Raw genomic sequence first — 14,839 nt, 5'->3', positions numbered from 1 at the left:
TTAAAGGCAAATCAACAACACCGGTTTGCTTCCCACCGAATCAGCTTTGATTAATTAAATAAAGTGTTTGGTCAGACCACCCAGGGCAGATGAACAATCTTATGGTGCTGTTAACAATAAATTTTCAGCTGTAGTTTTTTGTTGTTTTTTTCTTCACACATTTCTTGCTTTGTTTCTTATAAAGAAGCTATAGAAACAAATATATGTTGCAGAAAGATCTTTAATGATTTAGTCTGAAAACAAACAATTTTACATCTATACATCTCAACACAAAAAAACACGTTTGCTCATGTCTCTCGAATTTGGCATTTGGTGCGAGACAGTGGCTCAATTATTAGCACCAGTCGTAAAGGCAACAATAAAGATCATTATGTCCACAATTGGGTAATAAATGTTGTCAAACAAAACACAGGGTTATGTCCAGGAACACAGAAAGAGCCACAGATTTCTCTACAAGTTCTATACATCCTCAAACCCTTGTGTGTTAATTTCTTAAATATTTTGGCTAATTTGCTTTCAGCAAATCACAATTCCGTTTTACACTTTTTACGAACAAAATGCATTCTGCAGAGTTTCAAAGTCTTTCTCCACAGAAAAGTCTGCAGATTCTGTTTTGTGCCTGGATACGTTTTTACAAATTATTGTCATATATACACACTTCATGCATACATACATGAAGCATCATTAGCGTTTATAATTAAGAAAAACATCTGTATCTAATAATCTAAAAAAATCTGTCCCACAGAGCAAACTCTTCTATAGCACTGATGTCAGTTTCTAATCAAAATATCAAGCACAGCACAACATCCAATTTTAATGCTATTATTATTGCTGTTGTTATTTTACATATTACAGAAATGCTTCTGTGAGTCTTTGCTTTGGCAGTGTGACATCATTCTTCTACAGGCAGAGCAGAGCCCTTTGTCTATCTCACACACCAGCTGGGAGGTGGACGCTCGGTTCTCGGGTTCCTGATGAGTCGGCGTCCATCATATGTTGGGCAGATGACAGTTGAATTTGCGCAGGTTGTTGTAGTATTTTCTGTTCTCCACGGCTGGGAAGACAGTACTGCTGGCCAACTGAGGCAGATACTACACAAACAGAGAACGTGGATTTGATTTGATATATTAAAATAAATGAGGTATTTCTATGAGCGTGAGAGTGGGGATGGGCAGTATGACAAAATGTTTTATTAAGTAGTTTTAAATGAACGGTTTATTTCACAATACAGTTATTTTTGGGTCTAAAGAAAGAAAGAAATATTCCCAAAAGAGTTAAAAAAAACTTTGCGCTTTTTAAAAATGTTTTTGAAAGAAGTCTCTTATGTCCACCAAGGCAAATTTATTTGATCAAATTATTTTATTTAAATGTAATTTAAGATTTTTACAATTTAAGATAACAGATATTATTTTGATGATGTATTATAAAATGTCATTTATTCCTGTGATAGTAAAGCTGAATTTTCAGCATCATTACTCCAGTCTTTAGTGTCACATGATCCTTCTAATATACTGATTTGCTGCTCAAGAAACATTTCTTATTATTATCAGTCACACATTTATACAAATACTTCAGCTAAAATACATTTTAATAATGTCTAAGTTAATACTTGTTCAAAACAATCACTTTAGCAAAGTTACTATATATAAAACTATATTCTGTTTATTTTAATAAATAAAATAATTCATTTTTGTTCAATAAATGTACTGTCATTAAAATGTTAATATAAAAGTATATTTTAAAAACACAGAAACAAAATTATTTTAAAAGTAAAAATTCTGAAAGAATTGAAGGAGATCCCATAATAATTTAATATAGATGTACAGTAGTAACAATACATATTTTATTATATGATATGATTAATATAATATTTTTTTTTAATATGATGGTTTCATTATAAATATGGTGATTATCTCTAAGGTGGACACTCGACTTAATGTATGATATTTACCGTCTGAATCTAACCATGTCATATATCAACAAAAGTCAGCCAGCTGTTTATTCTGTCAATTATTGTGCCTTTCGCCCTGACAGCAGGGGCGCCTTTGACCCCAAATACCATCCTTTTACATATTCTTCCGTTCCCAAAACCGGTTCCTTTAATTAGCTTGAACAAAATCTTGAAAATCATTAAGAAGACTTTTGTCTCAAAATATATATGTTTTTGCTTTTCTCATTTGCTACTTAAATCTACAAAATGTAAAAAAAACCCCATCAAATATTAGATCAAATTAGCACAGAATCAACTTTGCGCTGCTGTTCGCGTCAAGGATCAGCCAAATTTCCATGTGCATCTTAAAAAACGATGTTTTGGAAAGTGCTGCGACAAGTTGCTGTACCACAGTGTAGAGGAAAATAAAATCAAAGGCGCCTTTAGTCCCTTTGTACCCTATATATAAATATATATCAACAGCTTGAACTATCAACGCACACTATAAAGGGTCATACAGCCTAGCCCTAGGTGTGAGTGTTGTAGTCGTGGCAACAGACCCCAGGAGGCAGGTGTTTCCGTGGCTGGCGTACGCGTCGCTTTCGGTCCAGTTCACGCGTCGCACTCTCATTCTCCTCTCTCAAACTGTCAAAGTATGGCTGTTCTAGTAACTGCTCACAGGACAACCTTTCAGCCGGATCCATTTGCAGACAACCCTAAGACAGACAGAGAGGTTCTGGTTCTGAGTGCGCAGTAGATTTCTGAATGAATGGTGTGTGTGTGTGTGTGTGTGTGTGTGTGTGTGTGTGTGTGTGTGTGTGTGTGTGTGTTAACTGACCTTCATGAGGCTCAGTGCCTGGTACGACAGGTTTGGATACCTCAGTTCAAGAGGCTCCTGTGCATAAGACACATGTACAGTGTGTTTACTTTCTAGAACTCCAGAAATGAACTTATGCTGAATGAAAAGTTAATGATCATCTTACCGTCTCCTGTGGTTCGGGGACACAAACTCCGCTAAAGAACTGGTTAGTGCTGAACACCTGCTGGTGTCGAGGAATCAACTCGCCTATGAACACAACAACACGAAAAAAAATGTATTCATGTCATGCATCTATTCACACATGATATAAACAGCTAGAGTCACATGTCTGTCTCTTACCCAGAGTTTTCCTAATCAGATACAGCTGATCTACATCAGATTTGCCCGGCCATAAGGGGGCGCCAGAGAGCAGCTCTGCAAACACACACCCCACTGCCCAGACGTCTACTGGCGGGCCGTACTGTGTGTCTCCCACTAACAGTTCTGGAGCTCTGTACCACCGCGTCGCTACATAATCCGTGTAATAATCACATGGACCCGCTGAAAAAAAGAGTGAGCCATTAGATGAATGAAACGGTGCAGGTGCAGAGTGTGTGTGGTTTAAGTGTATGGACTGCACGTACTGAGGATTCTGGCAAAGCCAAAGTCGCAGAGTTTGATGACCTGATGCTTGGTGATGAGAATATTTTCAGGCTTCACGTCTCTGTGGATACACTAAAACACACACTTTTAAATCAATCTGAGAGTCTCTTAGAACAGTGACTCTCAACGCCGCTCAGCACATGTTGTATGCCTCCCTTATCTGACACACTCACTTCAGTTTGTGGAGATCTTTTCTAATAAGCTGATGATACCCAACTTAATATATTGGTAAATAAAGAAGACATACAAAATGTGTAGAGCGGTGCCCAGGACCAGAGTTGAGAACCACCACCTTAATACTGTTTTTAGATCAGATGTTTTAAGACGAATTACTAATATTAAACTGACTGAAAACTGGTGGAACCACTTACATAGGTGCAATTCTGGAGTGGCTGGATCTGGATCCCGCCTCTTCTGGTAATTAATATTATTATGCTGCGTTTACGCCATAAAACGGTAAAACAGCGCTGCTTTAAGTCGAACACACCTTAAATCTGCAGTGGTCAAGTGCAGTGATGCGCAGGTCAATGTATAAACAACCCGCACCCGACCGACGTTTTCAACTAACCCGCCCGCAACTCGGACCGCAAAAAAAAAGAAAGAAAATATTGTACCCGACCCGCATTTTTTAAAAGTAGTAAATGCTCATCGTAGCGTCATTGGGCCATTAGACGTGTAACGCAAGAAGTAGGCTAATTGTTTATTAATAAACATGAAGTTGACGTTGCTGACTCGCGATCTTCGCAGTAGTGAATGCGCCAGAGAGAAATGCACATTTCATACAGATAAGCAGAGAGCAGTCCGTTTTCTTTTGTTTTGAATTGTTCTGTTTACAAGTAGACATTTCAATATAGATATATTTTTCAGGTCTGTGAAGTAGGCTACCATATACGCTGAGTTTCGGTTAATTAATGAGACGCGCTCCAGTGCACGCGCCGGCGCCTCCGTGTCGTGATCTATTGTCTGCTATATTTACTTCTTATTTATTAAATCCAGGCAATTGGTTGATGAAACATTGATTAAAAATAAGATACAATTAGTACAAATCGAAATTCACTTTAAAGAAAGGCTTTGTGTCTTCTGTTTTGAGGTCTCTGTGAAAGTTTTAAATCAGTCTTTTAGTGCCGCTTCAGAGCGGTCGCGTCCGTAACGGAGAACTGTCACGTCCTTACATTGTTTTTTCCTCATAAATGCGAACACGAAAAATAAAATAAATTGAATATTTTATGTTCTGTGGAGAGCCAACCCTTCTTCATCCGGTGGGTAGTATTACTTTTGATTTGCGCAGTGTAATTCACAGAATTACAAAAACAATATTTTGCCTCCTAAAAGTTAAATATTTGTTTTGTCACGCATGAATGCGTGTGTAGCCTATTTCCCTCATATAAATATAAAACGCATGTGTATCCTGATATGTTTCTAATGTTTGGACTCCTTTAAGGGGGTATAGATAAACAGATGTTTCAATATATTGGTAGCCTATTAAATGCATTTTCTGAGAATTTATAGGCCTATTTTTGACTGCAAATGTCACGTCCATAACGCTGGAATTCCCCAATTTTAAATAATCTATCCTCAACTAGTTTTGTTGTGTTGGTCTACGTATTTTATAATGTTAACTTCAAAATTCAAATAATACTAATATAATTTAAAGATGTGGTAGCATTGGATCTGGACGGGAAGGATAACTCTTGGAGTTGGAAGGGGTGTGTCGCGATTCTTTAGGTTCGTGGATCTGAGTGTCGTGATTTCGGTTTCATGTCGCATATCGTTACAGCTAGATATCTTTCCTCTCTCCGCCTCCATCTCTACCTGCAGACTGAGCTCGTGCGTCATCTTCGTGCCAGTTATTCAGCCAATGAAGTGTAGGCCTATGTATTTCATAGAAAAGTGTGTCTAGTAGCTACTATATAAATTACAAAGGTTTAATTGACATCTTTATTTCAAACGACCCGACCGACCGCGACCCGAATATCATTAAAAATATTTTTGGATGACTCGTAACCGCGGGTGACCGCAGGTGACCGCAGGCACCCGCTCATTTTGGATCAACCCGCGCATCACTGGTCAGGTGGTAGAGTGGCCACGTGGTACACGTCATATCTCTCAGAAAATTACGAGTTTACATGCTGTAATTGCAACTTCTACTACCACGTGAATAACAGTAATTACGACATGGCTTGAACGCACCATGAAACAAATATACAGTTCAAGGCATATGATGTTGGGGGTCTACTAAAACAAGTGGAAGATACAATTCCATAGTTGCCACATCCAGATTTTTACATTGTTATTATGTTATGTCATGTCATTATGTTACATTATGTTGATGGTATTACATTATACTAGATTTGTAATTGCATTTTAAAATAAATAAATAAAAATCATTTATTTCTAGACTTGTAATTTCATATTTAAATGAACCAAATATATAATATTCATTCTTAATTAATACAATTTTTTATCATTTGTAAATGTCAGTTAACTTACATTATTAACTTACATTAATTTTATTAAAGAAAATATTTATTAACATCTACAAAATTTGAATACTTCATATAAAGTAAATATTTTCCAGATAATATTGTAATAACTTGTTAAATAATTAGCTTTTAAATGTTTAACTGTATTAAACCTTAGAAACAACATGTCTTTATACTATGGCACTTTTCTTACACAGTATAAATGCAGCTGCCTTTATATTATATTATTATATAATATAACTATTGTTATTACTATTACTAGTAATACTGTTGAGAATATAAGAGTGGGAGAGAGTGGCAACGAGTTTGAAATTCTTACGTTTTGTTTGTGGCAGAAGTTCACAGCCTGAAGTGTTTGCCAGATGATGCTTTTAACCATGTGCTCTGGAACACTGAGTGAACACACACACACACACAAAAGCATCACAATGCAGTTACAGGAACACAAACCTCATTTTCTACTTTAAAGAAAAGTTATTCACACAGAGAGAGCCGTTGTACAGTTTGAGGAGCTATGGGAACTTTTCAATACCAACGGTCAAAACCACCAGGAGGAGTTTTTGTGTGTCTGTATGCGGGGTTAAACTATGGTATAGTCTGGGGCTCGATCACAAAGAATGTCAAACCATTCACCAGTTTAAAGCACTCTATAAACAGAAGGTCTTGTCACAGTACAAGGAGGGCGGGGCTTAATCGTCTGGTGATGTATTCATAGGCTGTGTTATCTTACCTTGTAGGTATTCTGATTACCATATATGCGGTAATATATGGTGTGTGGATATGTTTGTGTTTTTTCATACGTGTATATATAAATATGTAATTGAGAGTTATGATAACGTTATCAATTAAGGAAGCAGCTACCTTTGTTTTTCTATTAAATTGTAACAGACCTAGGGTCAGGGTGGGTCTAAATAAGTCGGACTTCTTCCCACTCCGTTTCAAGCAATTGATTGATTTATGTTGTTAAAGGTGAATTTACCTTGTTGTATAGATCGAATTAAATGCTTCTTTATTGCCAGTTATATCTCACTATATTGCTCGAAATAAAAAAGTAATTAAAGGGATAGTTCACCCAAAAATTCTGTCATTACCCTCATGTCGTTCCAAACCAGTAAGACTTTCGTTCATCTTCGGAACTCAAATTAAGATATTTTTGTATTTTATCTACCACTTTGACGCTTCAAAAAATTCTTAAAGAGATTGTAGAACTAATCCATATGAAATGAGCGGTTTAGTCCAAATTTTCAGAAAAGACTAAGATCGCTTTATATGATAAACAGATTAAATTTAAAAACATTTTCACATATAAACTTTGATCAGCAAACATAAACAGTAGCTCAACCAAACCTGCTTGCAGGCGAGAACATACCTCATTGGTTCTTATATATTCTTGCTGAAGCTCAAACGAGCTGCGTAACACGAGAATGAACCTCATTGGTTCTTGAGGAAGCTCAAACGAGCTGCGTAACACGAGAATGAACCTCATTGGTTCTTGAGGAAGCTCAAACGAGCTGCGTAACACGAGAATGAACCTCATTGGTTCTTGAGGAAGCTCAAACGAGCTGCGTAACACGAGAATGAACCTCATTGGTTCTTCAGGAAGCTCAAACGAGCTGCGTAACACGAAAATGAACCTCATTGGTTCTTGAGGAAGCTCAAACGAGCTGCGTAACACGAGAATGAACCTCATTGGTTCTTGAGGAAGCTCAAACGAGCTGCGTAACACGAGAATGAACCTCATTGGTTCTTCAGGAAGCTCAAACGAGCTGCGTAACACGAAAATGAACCTCATTGGTTCTTGAGGAAGCTCAAACGAGCTGCGTAACACGAAAATGAACCTCATTGGTTCTTGAGGAAGCTCAAACGAGCTGCGTAACACGAGAATGAACCTCATTGGTTCTTGAGGAAGCTCAAACGAGCTGCGTAACACGAGAATGAACCTCATTGGTTCTCGCATATCAAGTGAACATGGTTGAGCTTCAGTTTACCACAACTGATGTGTGAGTTGAGGAATGTTTATATATGAATAAAAGTTAAATCTAAATTAAATCTGCTCATCATATAAAGCGATTGAGTCTCTTCAGAAAAATTGGACTAAACCGCTCAATTCATATGGATTAGTTTTATGATCTCTTTATGAACTTTTTGAAGCGTCAAAGTGGTAGTTGCGTAGCTGTCAATGGAGGGACAGAAAGCTTTCAGATTTCATTAAAAAGATGTGTTCCGAAGATGTGTTTGGAACGACATGAGGGTGAGAAATTAATGACACAATTTTAATTTTTGGGTGAACTATCCCTTTAACTATTAATTCTTCTCTGCCCCTTCTGTCTATCTCAACCCTCCTACTGAACTTCACACTAACCCTATAGGTTCATTGTCTATGTGCATGTATAAGTGATCTTTTTGTGTAAGCTTTGTTGATTCCTGACTCGTAAATCAAGAGGACGGCAGAAAGAGTTAAATGTTGTTAAATGTTTAACAGCGTTTTAGTCAAGTGCACCACAGAGGGCAAATGCATCCTGCTGTAAACATTCCACTAAAGACATGCTGGGTGTCATGGCAACAAAAACAATATGTCTGTTAGTGTGAGAAACACAGAGCTGTTTTATAGGTGTGTCTGCATGTGTGTATGTGTGTGTGCTCACCCTCGTGGGTATCTGTCCAGCTCATTTAGGACAGTGTGGTCGCAGTACTCAAACACCAGGTGCAGTTTTCTCTTTCTTCTGAACACCTCCATCAGATTCACCAGGTTTGGATGTTTCAGTTGCTAGACAAACAATGTAAAGCACAAATTAGGATTTATATGGGTGGAAATATATCCCAAAAAGTCTAAGACCGCTAGTGAAAATGCTTCTTATCCAATTCTGATTTAATCAGAAGTTTTTCCAAACATCTTAGTATTTAGTCTGCCCCCTTGCTTTAAAAATGAATGACACAAGTTGGTGTAAAACGTGAGGATTATGTTCTCCAGCATTAGAGATGAACATCTTGTGCTTCAATGAAAGAAAGAACATATGATAGATAGTCTGAACAGAAGAGTTTGCATGGACAATGTCACAAATCTAGTGACCAAATACTGCATAATCTTAAATATTTCTTATTTATTTTGCATGATCAAAAAAGTCCTAAAACGTCCATTATTTCCAATGCTGCCTGTCTGAGACTTTTGGACCCTATTACACAGGGCAAATTAGCGTGAGCGCGCGATTCCAAAACAGCGCCGATGGGAGTGGAAAGTTCTGCACATTAAAGAACACAGACGCAAATTATCATTTCCTTAATGACCAACGCAATCTAAGAGTTATTGTCTGGTTTAAGACGTGCTTTTTTGGGCGGTAAATAATGGCGCAAACACCAGTACATTGACAAGCGCAAACCTTAGTAAATCACCATGCGTGACTCATTTAAATACTCTCCTCCCATAAATTTTGCGCCTGAAAGGGAAACTCCTACAAACGCCGCAAAAATAACGGTCCACGCCTTTTCAGCTCAAATTTTTCACTGCGTGTCTTTAGTAAATCCTGACAGTACTTTTTTAATGCCAAAAGAGGGATTGCGCTGGCACAAGCTGTTAGTAGTAAATCTGGCCCTTAATGTGTACAATTGATTAAAGGGATAAATCACCCCAAAACGAAAATTGTCATCATTTACGGCACTCACCCTCATGTTGTTCCAAACCTTTATGAGTTTCCTTCTTCTCCTCAACACAAAAGAAAATATTTTAAACCTTGTTGGTAACCAAACAGTTGACAACATCCATTGATAGGCTAGTTTTTATTTTCTTTCCTTTCCTACTATGGAAGTCAATGGCTACCCTCAACTGTCTGGTTACCAACAATGTTTAAGATATCTTCTTTTGTGTTGAGCAGGAGGAAACTCATACAGGTTTGGAAAAAAATCTGACAAAATTTTCATTTTTGGGTGAACTGTGTGTTTACATGTTAAAAAAGCAGCTTCAATTCTTATTAGATGCATTTCATTAAAACACACACACAATGACAAACACACCCCATATCAGTGTAGTTATTGTTAACTAAACTAAACTATTTTAAGGTTGAACAAGATTAAAATCTTGTTTGGTAATTGAAATAAGGCTAAAATAACAAATATAAACATTTTTATTTAGTAATAAACTTTATTTTATAAATTAGAGTTTAACTACTAAATTACTAAAACTAAAATTGGAATAAAAATAAAGCTAAATAGATTTTTTTTTTTTTTTTAAATGACATAAGCATATAAATGACAAACTAAAACTAAAATGTAAACTGAAAATATATTTAAAAAAAAGCTTTAGGTCACCATCCACCCCAGCTGCATTAAACATACATACATTAACTTACGTATGAACTTAGAATAAACTGGCACTACTTTTAGAGACAAAATAATATATATATATATATATATATATATATATATATATAAAACACACACACACACACACATTTTTACAGCCCAAAGTCAAATAAATGGACCAAAATCTGTGGTACAGTATGATTGCCTGCTATCATGACTGAACAAATAATAAAAAAATACCCTCAAGGGAGGGGAAGGGAACAACAAGAATAGTCATCCATCCATCCATGCCTTCATGCATAACAGAGTGAAAATAATTGGTAAGCCAGTGTTGGCTGACATGTCAGATCTTCAAAGGGCCACGGCTTTGCTCTCAGCTCAAAGGAAAGAGTTTGCAAATCACACAAGAGCTCCAGACACTGATTATTGAAACATCCTACTGCCACATGCTGACTAATGAGACAAAAATACTGCTAACTATTCTTCAAGTCTACAAATGGTGATCTTAAATCAGCCTAAACAGATTTGCTGGTCTTACTGTCTTTTGGCTAGTTTTAAAGGGGTTCTGGGCATTTAATAACTGGCCATCCTAAGAAACCAGCTTGCCCAGGCTGGGGAACCATCTTAAACCAGCTAAAACCAGCAAACCACTTAGGCTGGTTTAAACTGGGATTATTCCCACAGGGTCAGACTGAGCATTTACCTTCAGCATGCGGATTTCTCTGAGCGCTATTTTCTTAATGATTGGATCATCCTCAGATTCTACAAACTTCTTGATGGCGACGATCTGTCCGGTGTCTTTATTCCTGCATTTGAACACGACGCCGTACGAGCCTTCACCAATCTTGCTGATCTTCTCATACTTCTCCATCTCTGTGACACCAGCAGAACACACTTAAGATACTGTCTCACCTTGATGTTGATCTAAATGTGAAAAAAACAAAACAATCTGGAGCCAAATATGAGGCTTGTAAATGACAGATACAGGGATATAGGTTAAAAACACGTAAATATTTTTAAGGTGTCCCTGTTACAGTGTAATTACAAAAATAAGTACAACTATAGTACATGTTACTTGTAACAAGGACATTTTTAAAATAAAGTGTTACCAAAATAGTGTTCTGGGCCCCTTGCCTTTATAAAAAATAACATTGTGGGCCCCTAGAAGGAAGAAACACCAAACTTAATTCCTCACACGACATTGAATTATTCAACAATATTTTTGATCTGCCTTACTTCAGGTGGACGATGAAACAATTTTATTCTAGAAACAAACTTCTTGTATTTATTTTAATGTTATCACTGTGAAGCTGCTTTGATACAATCTGTATTGTAAAAAGCGCTATATAAATAAAGATGACTTGACTTTTTTTTTTAGGCAAACATCAGCTGGTCACTGAATTTTATTTCTGAAATAATTTCTTGAAAGTTTATATGACAATATGTATTTTGAGTAACTGAAGTCTTACTGTTATGTAACATGATTGTGGTCAAGATCAGTTCTAGTTACCAAGAAGAATTATATATATATATATAAAAAACTACAATACACATCTTATATTTTCTAATAGAGAGAGAGAGAGAGAGAGAGAGAGAGAGAGAGTGAGAGCTTACCTTCCAATGTCTCATCCAAATATTTGCTTCACGATTAAAAAAAAAGCGTACACAAAGCGCAACTTCCTGAGATCGAAATGTGTCACATACGCAAAGAAGTTTGTGTTGAGTGAATCTGACGACAGATGTAGCCGTGTGTCCGCGTACAACAAGAAACTGTTTGAGTTCGCATGGAGAAGAACACGCTATTTACAAGCGGCCGGTCGCCGTAGAAACCGAGTCGAAACTCCGCCTCCACTCTGCGCGCGCTTCAGTCTGCACAGCAACCTATGACAGCAACACGATAAAAGCTCGAAACAATCCACAAGAGCTGACCTCAGATCAGCCATTTACGAGCCGAAAGCAGTGGGACCGTAAATCCCTTCATCCGAGGACAAATCAAATACAACGCAGTCTTTTTTTTCCACCTCCACATACCCAACAGTGCGAGCGAGCGCGAGGTGACGCGCACGCAGATAAAAGTTTCTGTTAAAGGGATAGTTCACCCTAAAATGAAAATTCTGTCACCATTTACTCGCCCTCATGTTGTTTCAAACCTGTATAAATGTCTTTGTTATGCTGAACACAAAGGGAGATATTTTGAAGAATGTTTGAAACCAAACGGTTGATGGGCCCCATCGACTTCCATTGAATATTTTTTTCCCATACTATGGAAGTCAATGGTGCCCCAGAACTGTGTGGTTACCCATATTCTTCAAAATATGTTCTTTTGTGTTCAGAAGAAGAAATTCATAGTTTTGGAACAACTTGAGCGTGAGTAAATGATGACAGAATTTTCATTTTTTGGATGAACTATTCCTTTAAACACTGTCTCGCACACACATATCCGCAAGAGATTTTTTTGTTATTGAGTAAGGTGTAAGAACAAACAACTCCCTTAGTTGATCACACACTACACTATACACTTGTAAAAAATACTTCTGGGTATATCAGTGTACTTGAATTAATTAGACAACAAAAATAGAATCCTGCCCATTACAAACAATAATCAGCCCACACAAAGTTTTTTTCCTAGTGAGCATGTCAAACCATGTTGGTTTCAAGAGGCTTCCACTATATTTGTGTGGATATTTATTTGAAATTTCTTTCACAAATAATCAAAAACATCCCAAAGTGTTAACAACTGCCTTTTTATTACAAAAGCTGCATACATAAAACTAAAGCAACGGAAACACTTGAGATATCACAGTAACCTCGCATCTCCCATGTTTTGTCATTTTTAAATATAAAAAGATCATGTACAAAAGTGCTTACATGGTGCAAGTATTGAATTAAAGTTACTTTTAAAAGAGATAACTGATATTTTAAAATATTACTCAGCTGGAGAAAATAAGAGCAAAAAAAAAAACAAGATTAAAATGACCTGCAGCAGAAAAATATTCACTCAGTAACATGAGGGCGAGATGCTTCACTCACACGACTCCGCTGAATAAATAACACTCACTCACTCTCCCAAAACTCTCCCCATTAGCTGGCATGAAAACCTGATATTTTAAATCCACATTAACACAAAACCTCCGAAGTTAGTTACGTTTAATAAAACCATTCCCTTATATGGCACTTTTTGAGCAGCAACGCTCTTTGCTCAATGTTCTAATCTTTGCAGCTTTAATGTTTTTTACATGTTTAGAATGATTACATTTAATAGGGTTAAAAAAAAAGAAGAGTATTGAATACAGAGCACTATTGCTTGCAGTTCTGGCGATTGCTTGCTTGATTTGCACAAATCTGACTGGCTGCTGTAGAACTGCATGATATTTGATTTTGAATGCCTGAAGTGTTGAGAAGTCCGGGGGTTTCTGGCGGTGGGCGGTGTATGGTATAAGGCTGCAGTGAGATTTAGCACTAAACACAGTCTGCTCATCAGCTCAGCTGTGGTTGTCCAGCATCTGTGCCGTTCCTGCAACGGCTCCAGGTGCAGCGTGCCTGAATGGCTGAAGGGGGAGGAGCTAATAACTGTTCTCATGTCCAGCCAGGATGTAGAGGTTACTGAGAGCGGTAGGGTTATCCGTAGGCCGGCTCTCCAAAACAACAACCCTAAAATGCACAGAAGCCCACAAATATTAACACACATACACTTGTCAGAAGCAACACGTATCATATACAGGAGATGAGTGTAAAAGGGTGGAAGAAAGCCATGATAATGCGAATGTAGAGGGGTTGCGTGAGGATGGTGGTGTCCTCAGCAGCAGGCGACAGATGAAATTACAGCACAGAGACACCAGCCTGGCACTACCAGTGTAAATAAAATATGGAGATCTCAGAGGGAGAGTGAAAGAGAGAGACAGAATGTGCTAAAGAGGGTCTTGGGGTGGTACAAGGCCATTGTGTATGTGGTGTCAATTAGGGATGCAACAATACAGTTAGCCCACGGTTCAATAGATATCTCGGTTTTTTAATCACGTTTTTTGGTTCGGTTCGGATCTGATGGCTTGGCACATCAGTGTGTTTTTTGTTATTCTATGCTTAGGCATCAGAAACAGTAAGAGGTTACGGAGAAAAATGACTTTTATTGCAATACTCTTTCTATATTTTACTTAAAAGCAAACAGATTCCACCTGTACACATCCCTAGTATATTGTATAATATACAATTCACCTACGATACAGTTGCGTTTGTTTTCATAGAGGTCGAGATTTACCTCGGCACTGAAAAAAAGTGGAAGACGGTAATCTGTAATGCAGATCGAGCGTCTCTCAGAACCAGTTGGGTATTTATGCTGGAAGGAATAGCGAGGGACTGTTGCTTTTTGGAGGACTGTATCACCTGCTCTGCTATCCTGCTTTCAGACAGTGATATTGCTGGGTGATGGCGCCGCAGATGTGCAGTCATGTTGGAAGTGTTTCCACTTGAGTAGGTGACATGTAAAACAATGCTTGCACACAGTCATTTGTTGTTTATCGTTTTTCCTTCCTCTGCATTGATAATAGTAAAACCTAAATGTCCCGACACCACAGATGTGAAAGACGGTGGTGCTTCCTCGTACTGCAGCCTCACTTCACCGCTAGTGATAAATAAAGTGTGCAATCTGACACCAGCGTTGCAAGGATGGTT

At 37.6% G+C, this 14,839-nt stretch overlaps 2 protein-coding genes and 1 long non-coding RNA gene across 5 annotated transcripts in view; 1 reads left to right on the top strand and 2 right to left on the bottom strand.

Annotated features, from left to right (window-relative positions):
• Nucleotides 1-32: 32 nt before the first annotated feature.
• LOC130088250 (uncharacterized) lies at nucleotides 33-558 on the top strand. Its single transcript, XR_008807448.1, has 2 exons — nucleotides 33-393; nucleotides 425-558. It is a non-coding gene; the product is annotated as an uncharacterized LOC130088250 (long non-coding RNA).
• Nucleotides 559-806: 248 nt separating this feature from the next.
• On the bottom strand, nucleotides 807-12,040 carry cdkl1 (cyclin dependent kinase like 1 (CDC2 related kinase)). Its single transcript, XM_056254935.1, has 10 exons — nucleotides 11,786-12,040; nucleotides 10,875-11,095; nucleotides 8,521-8,642; nucleotides 6,195-6,267; nucleotides 3,374-3,464; nucleotides 3,090-3,290; nucleotides 2,914-2,996; nucleotides 2,769-2,825; nucleotides 2,491-2,646; nucleotides 807-1,091 (listed from the first exon to the last, which is right to left on the bottom strand). The coding sequence occupies exons 2-10, from the start codon at nucleotides 11,040-11,042 to the stop codon at nucleotides 990-992; spliced, it is 1,053 nt and encodes a 350-aa protein (XP_056110910.1). The 5' UTR covers nucleotides 11,043-11,095; nucleotides 11,786-12,040; the 3' UTR covers nucleotides 807-989.
• Nucleotides 12,041-12,896: 856 nt separating this feature from the next.
• The window catches only part of map4k5 (mitogen-activated protein kinase kinase kinase kinase 5), a 50,230-nt gene continuing 48,287 nt past the window's right edge, over nucleotides 12,897-14,839 (bottom strand). For all 3 annotated transcript variants that reach the window (XM_056254931.1, XM_056254929.1, XM_056254930.1), the window contains one exon: nucleotides 12,897-13,822. In XM_056254931.1, the coding sequence (XP_056110906.1) occupies nucleotides 13,735-13,822 (88 nt within the window). In that variant the 3' untranslated portion in view covers nucleotides 12,897-13,734. The remainder of the gene's footprint in view (nucleotides 13,823-14,839) is intronic.

The sequence above is a fragment of the Rhinichthys klamathensis genome, unplaced genomic scaffold (assembly GCF_029890125.1).
Source record: "Rhinichthys klamathensis goyatoka isolate OS25496 unplaced genomic scaffold, OSU_Roscu_1.1 h1tg000115l_1, whole genome shotgun sequence".
Taxonomy (NCBI): Eukaryota; Metazoa; Chordata; class Actinopteri; order Cypriniformes; family Leuciscidae; genus Rhinichthys; species Rhinichthys klamathensis.
Note: the sequence above shows the minus strand (reverse complement) of the source record. Positions and strands in the feature narration are given on the sequence as shown.

What these genes read in the sequence shown, in the direction of transcription:
- cdkl1 (XM_056254935.1), bottom strand. Translation starts at nt 11,042, where the DNA reads ATGGAGAAGTATGAGAAGATCAGCAAGATTGGTGAAGGCTCGTACGGC. An exon ending in CTGGACAGATACCCACGAGG is followed by an intron (nt 6,268 to 8,520) that starts GTGAGCACACAC and finishes GTGTTCACTCAG; the next exon opens with TGTTCCAGAGCACATGGTTA. An exon ending in TCTGATTAGGAAAACTCTGG is followed by an intron (nt 2,997 to 3,089) that starts GTAAGAGACAGA and finishes TTGTGTTCATAG; the next exon opens with GCGAGTTGATTCCTCGACAC.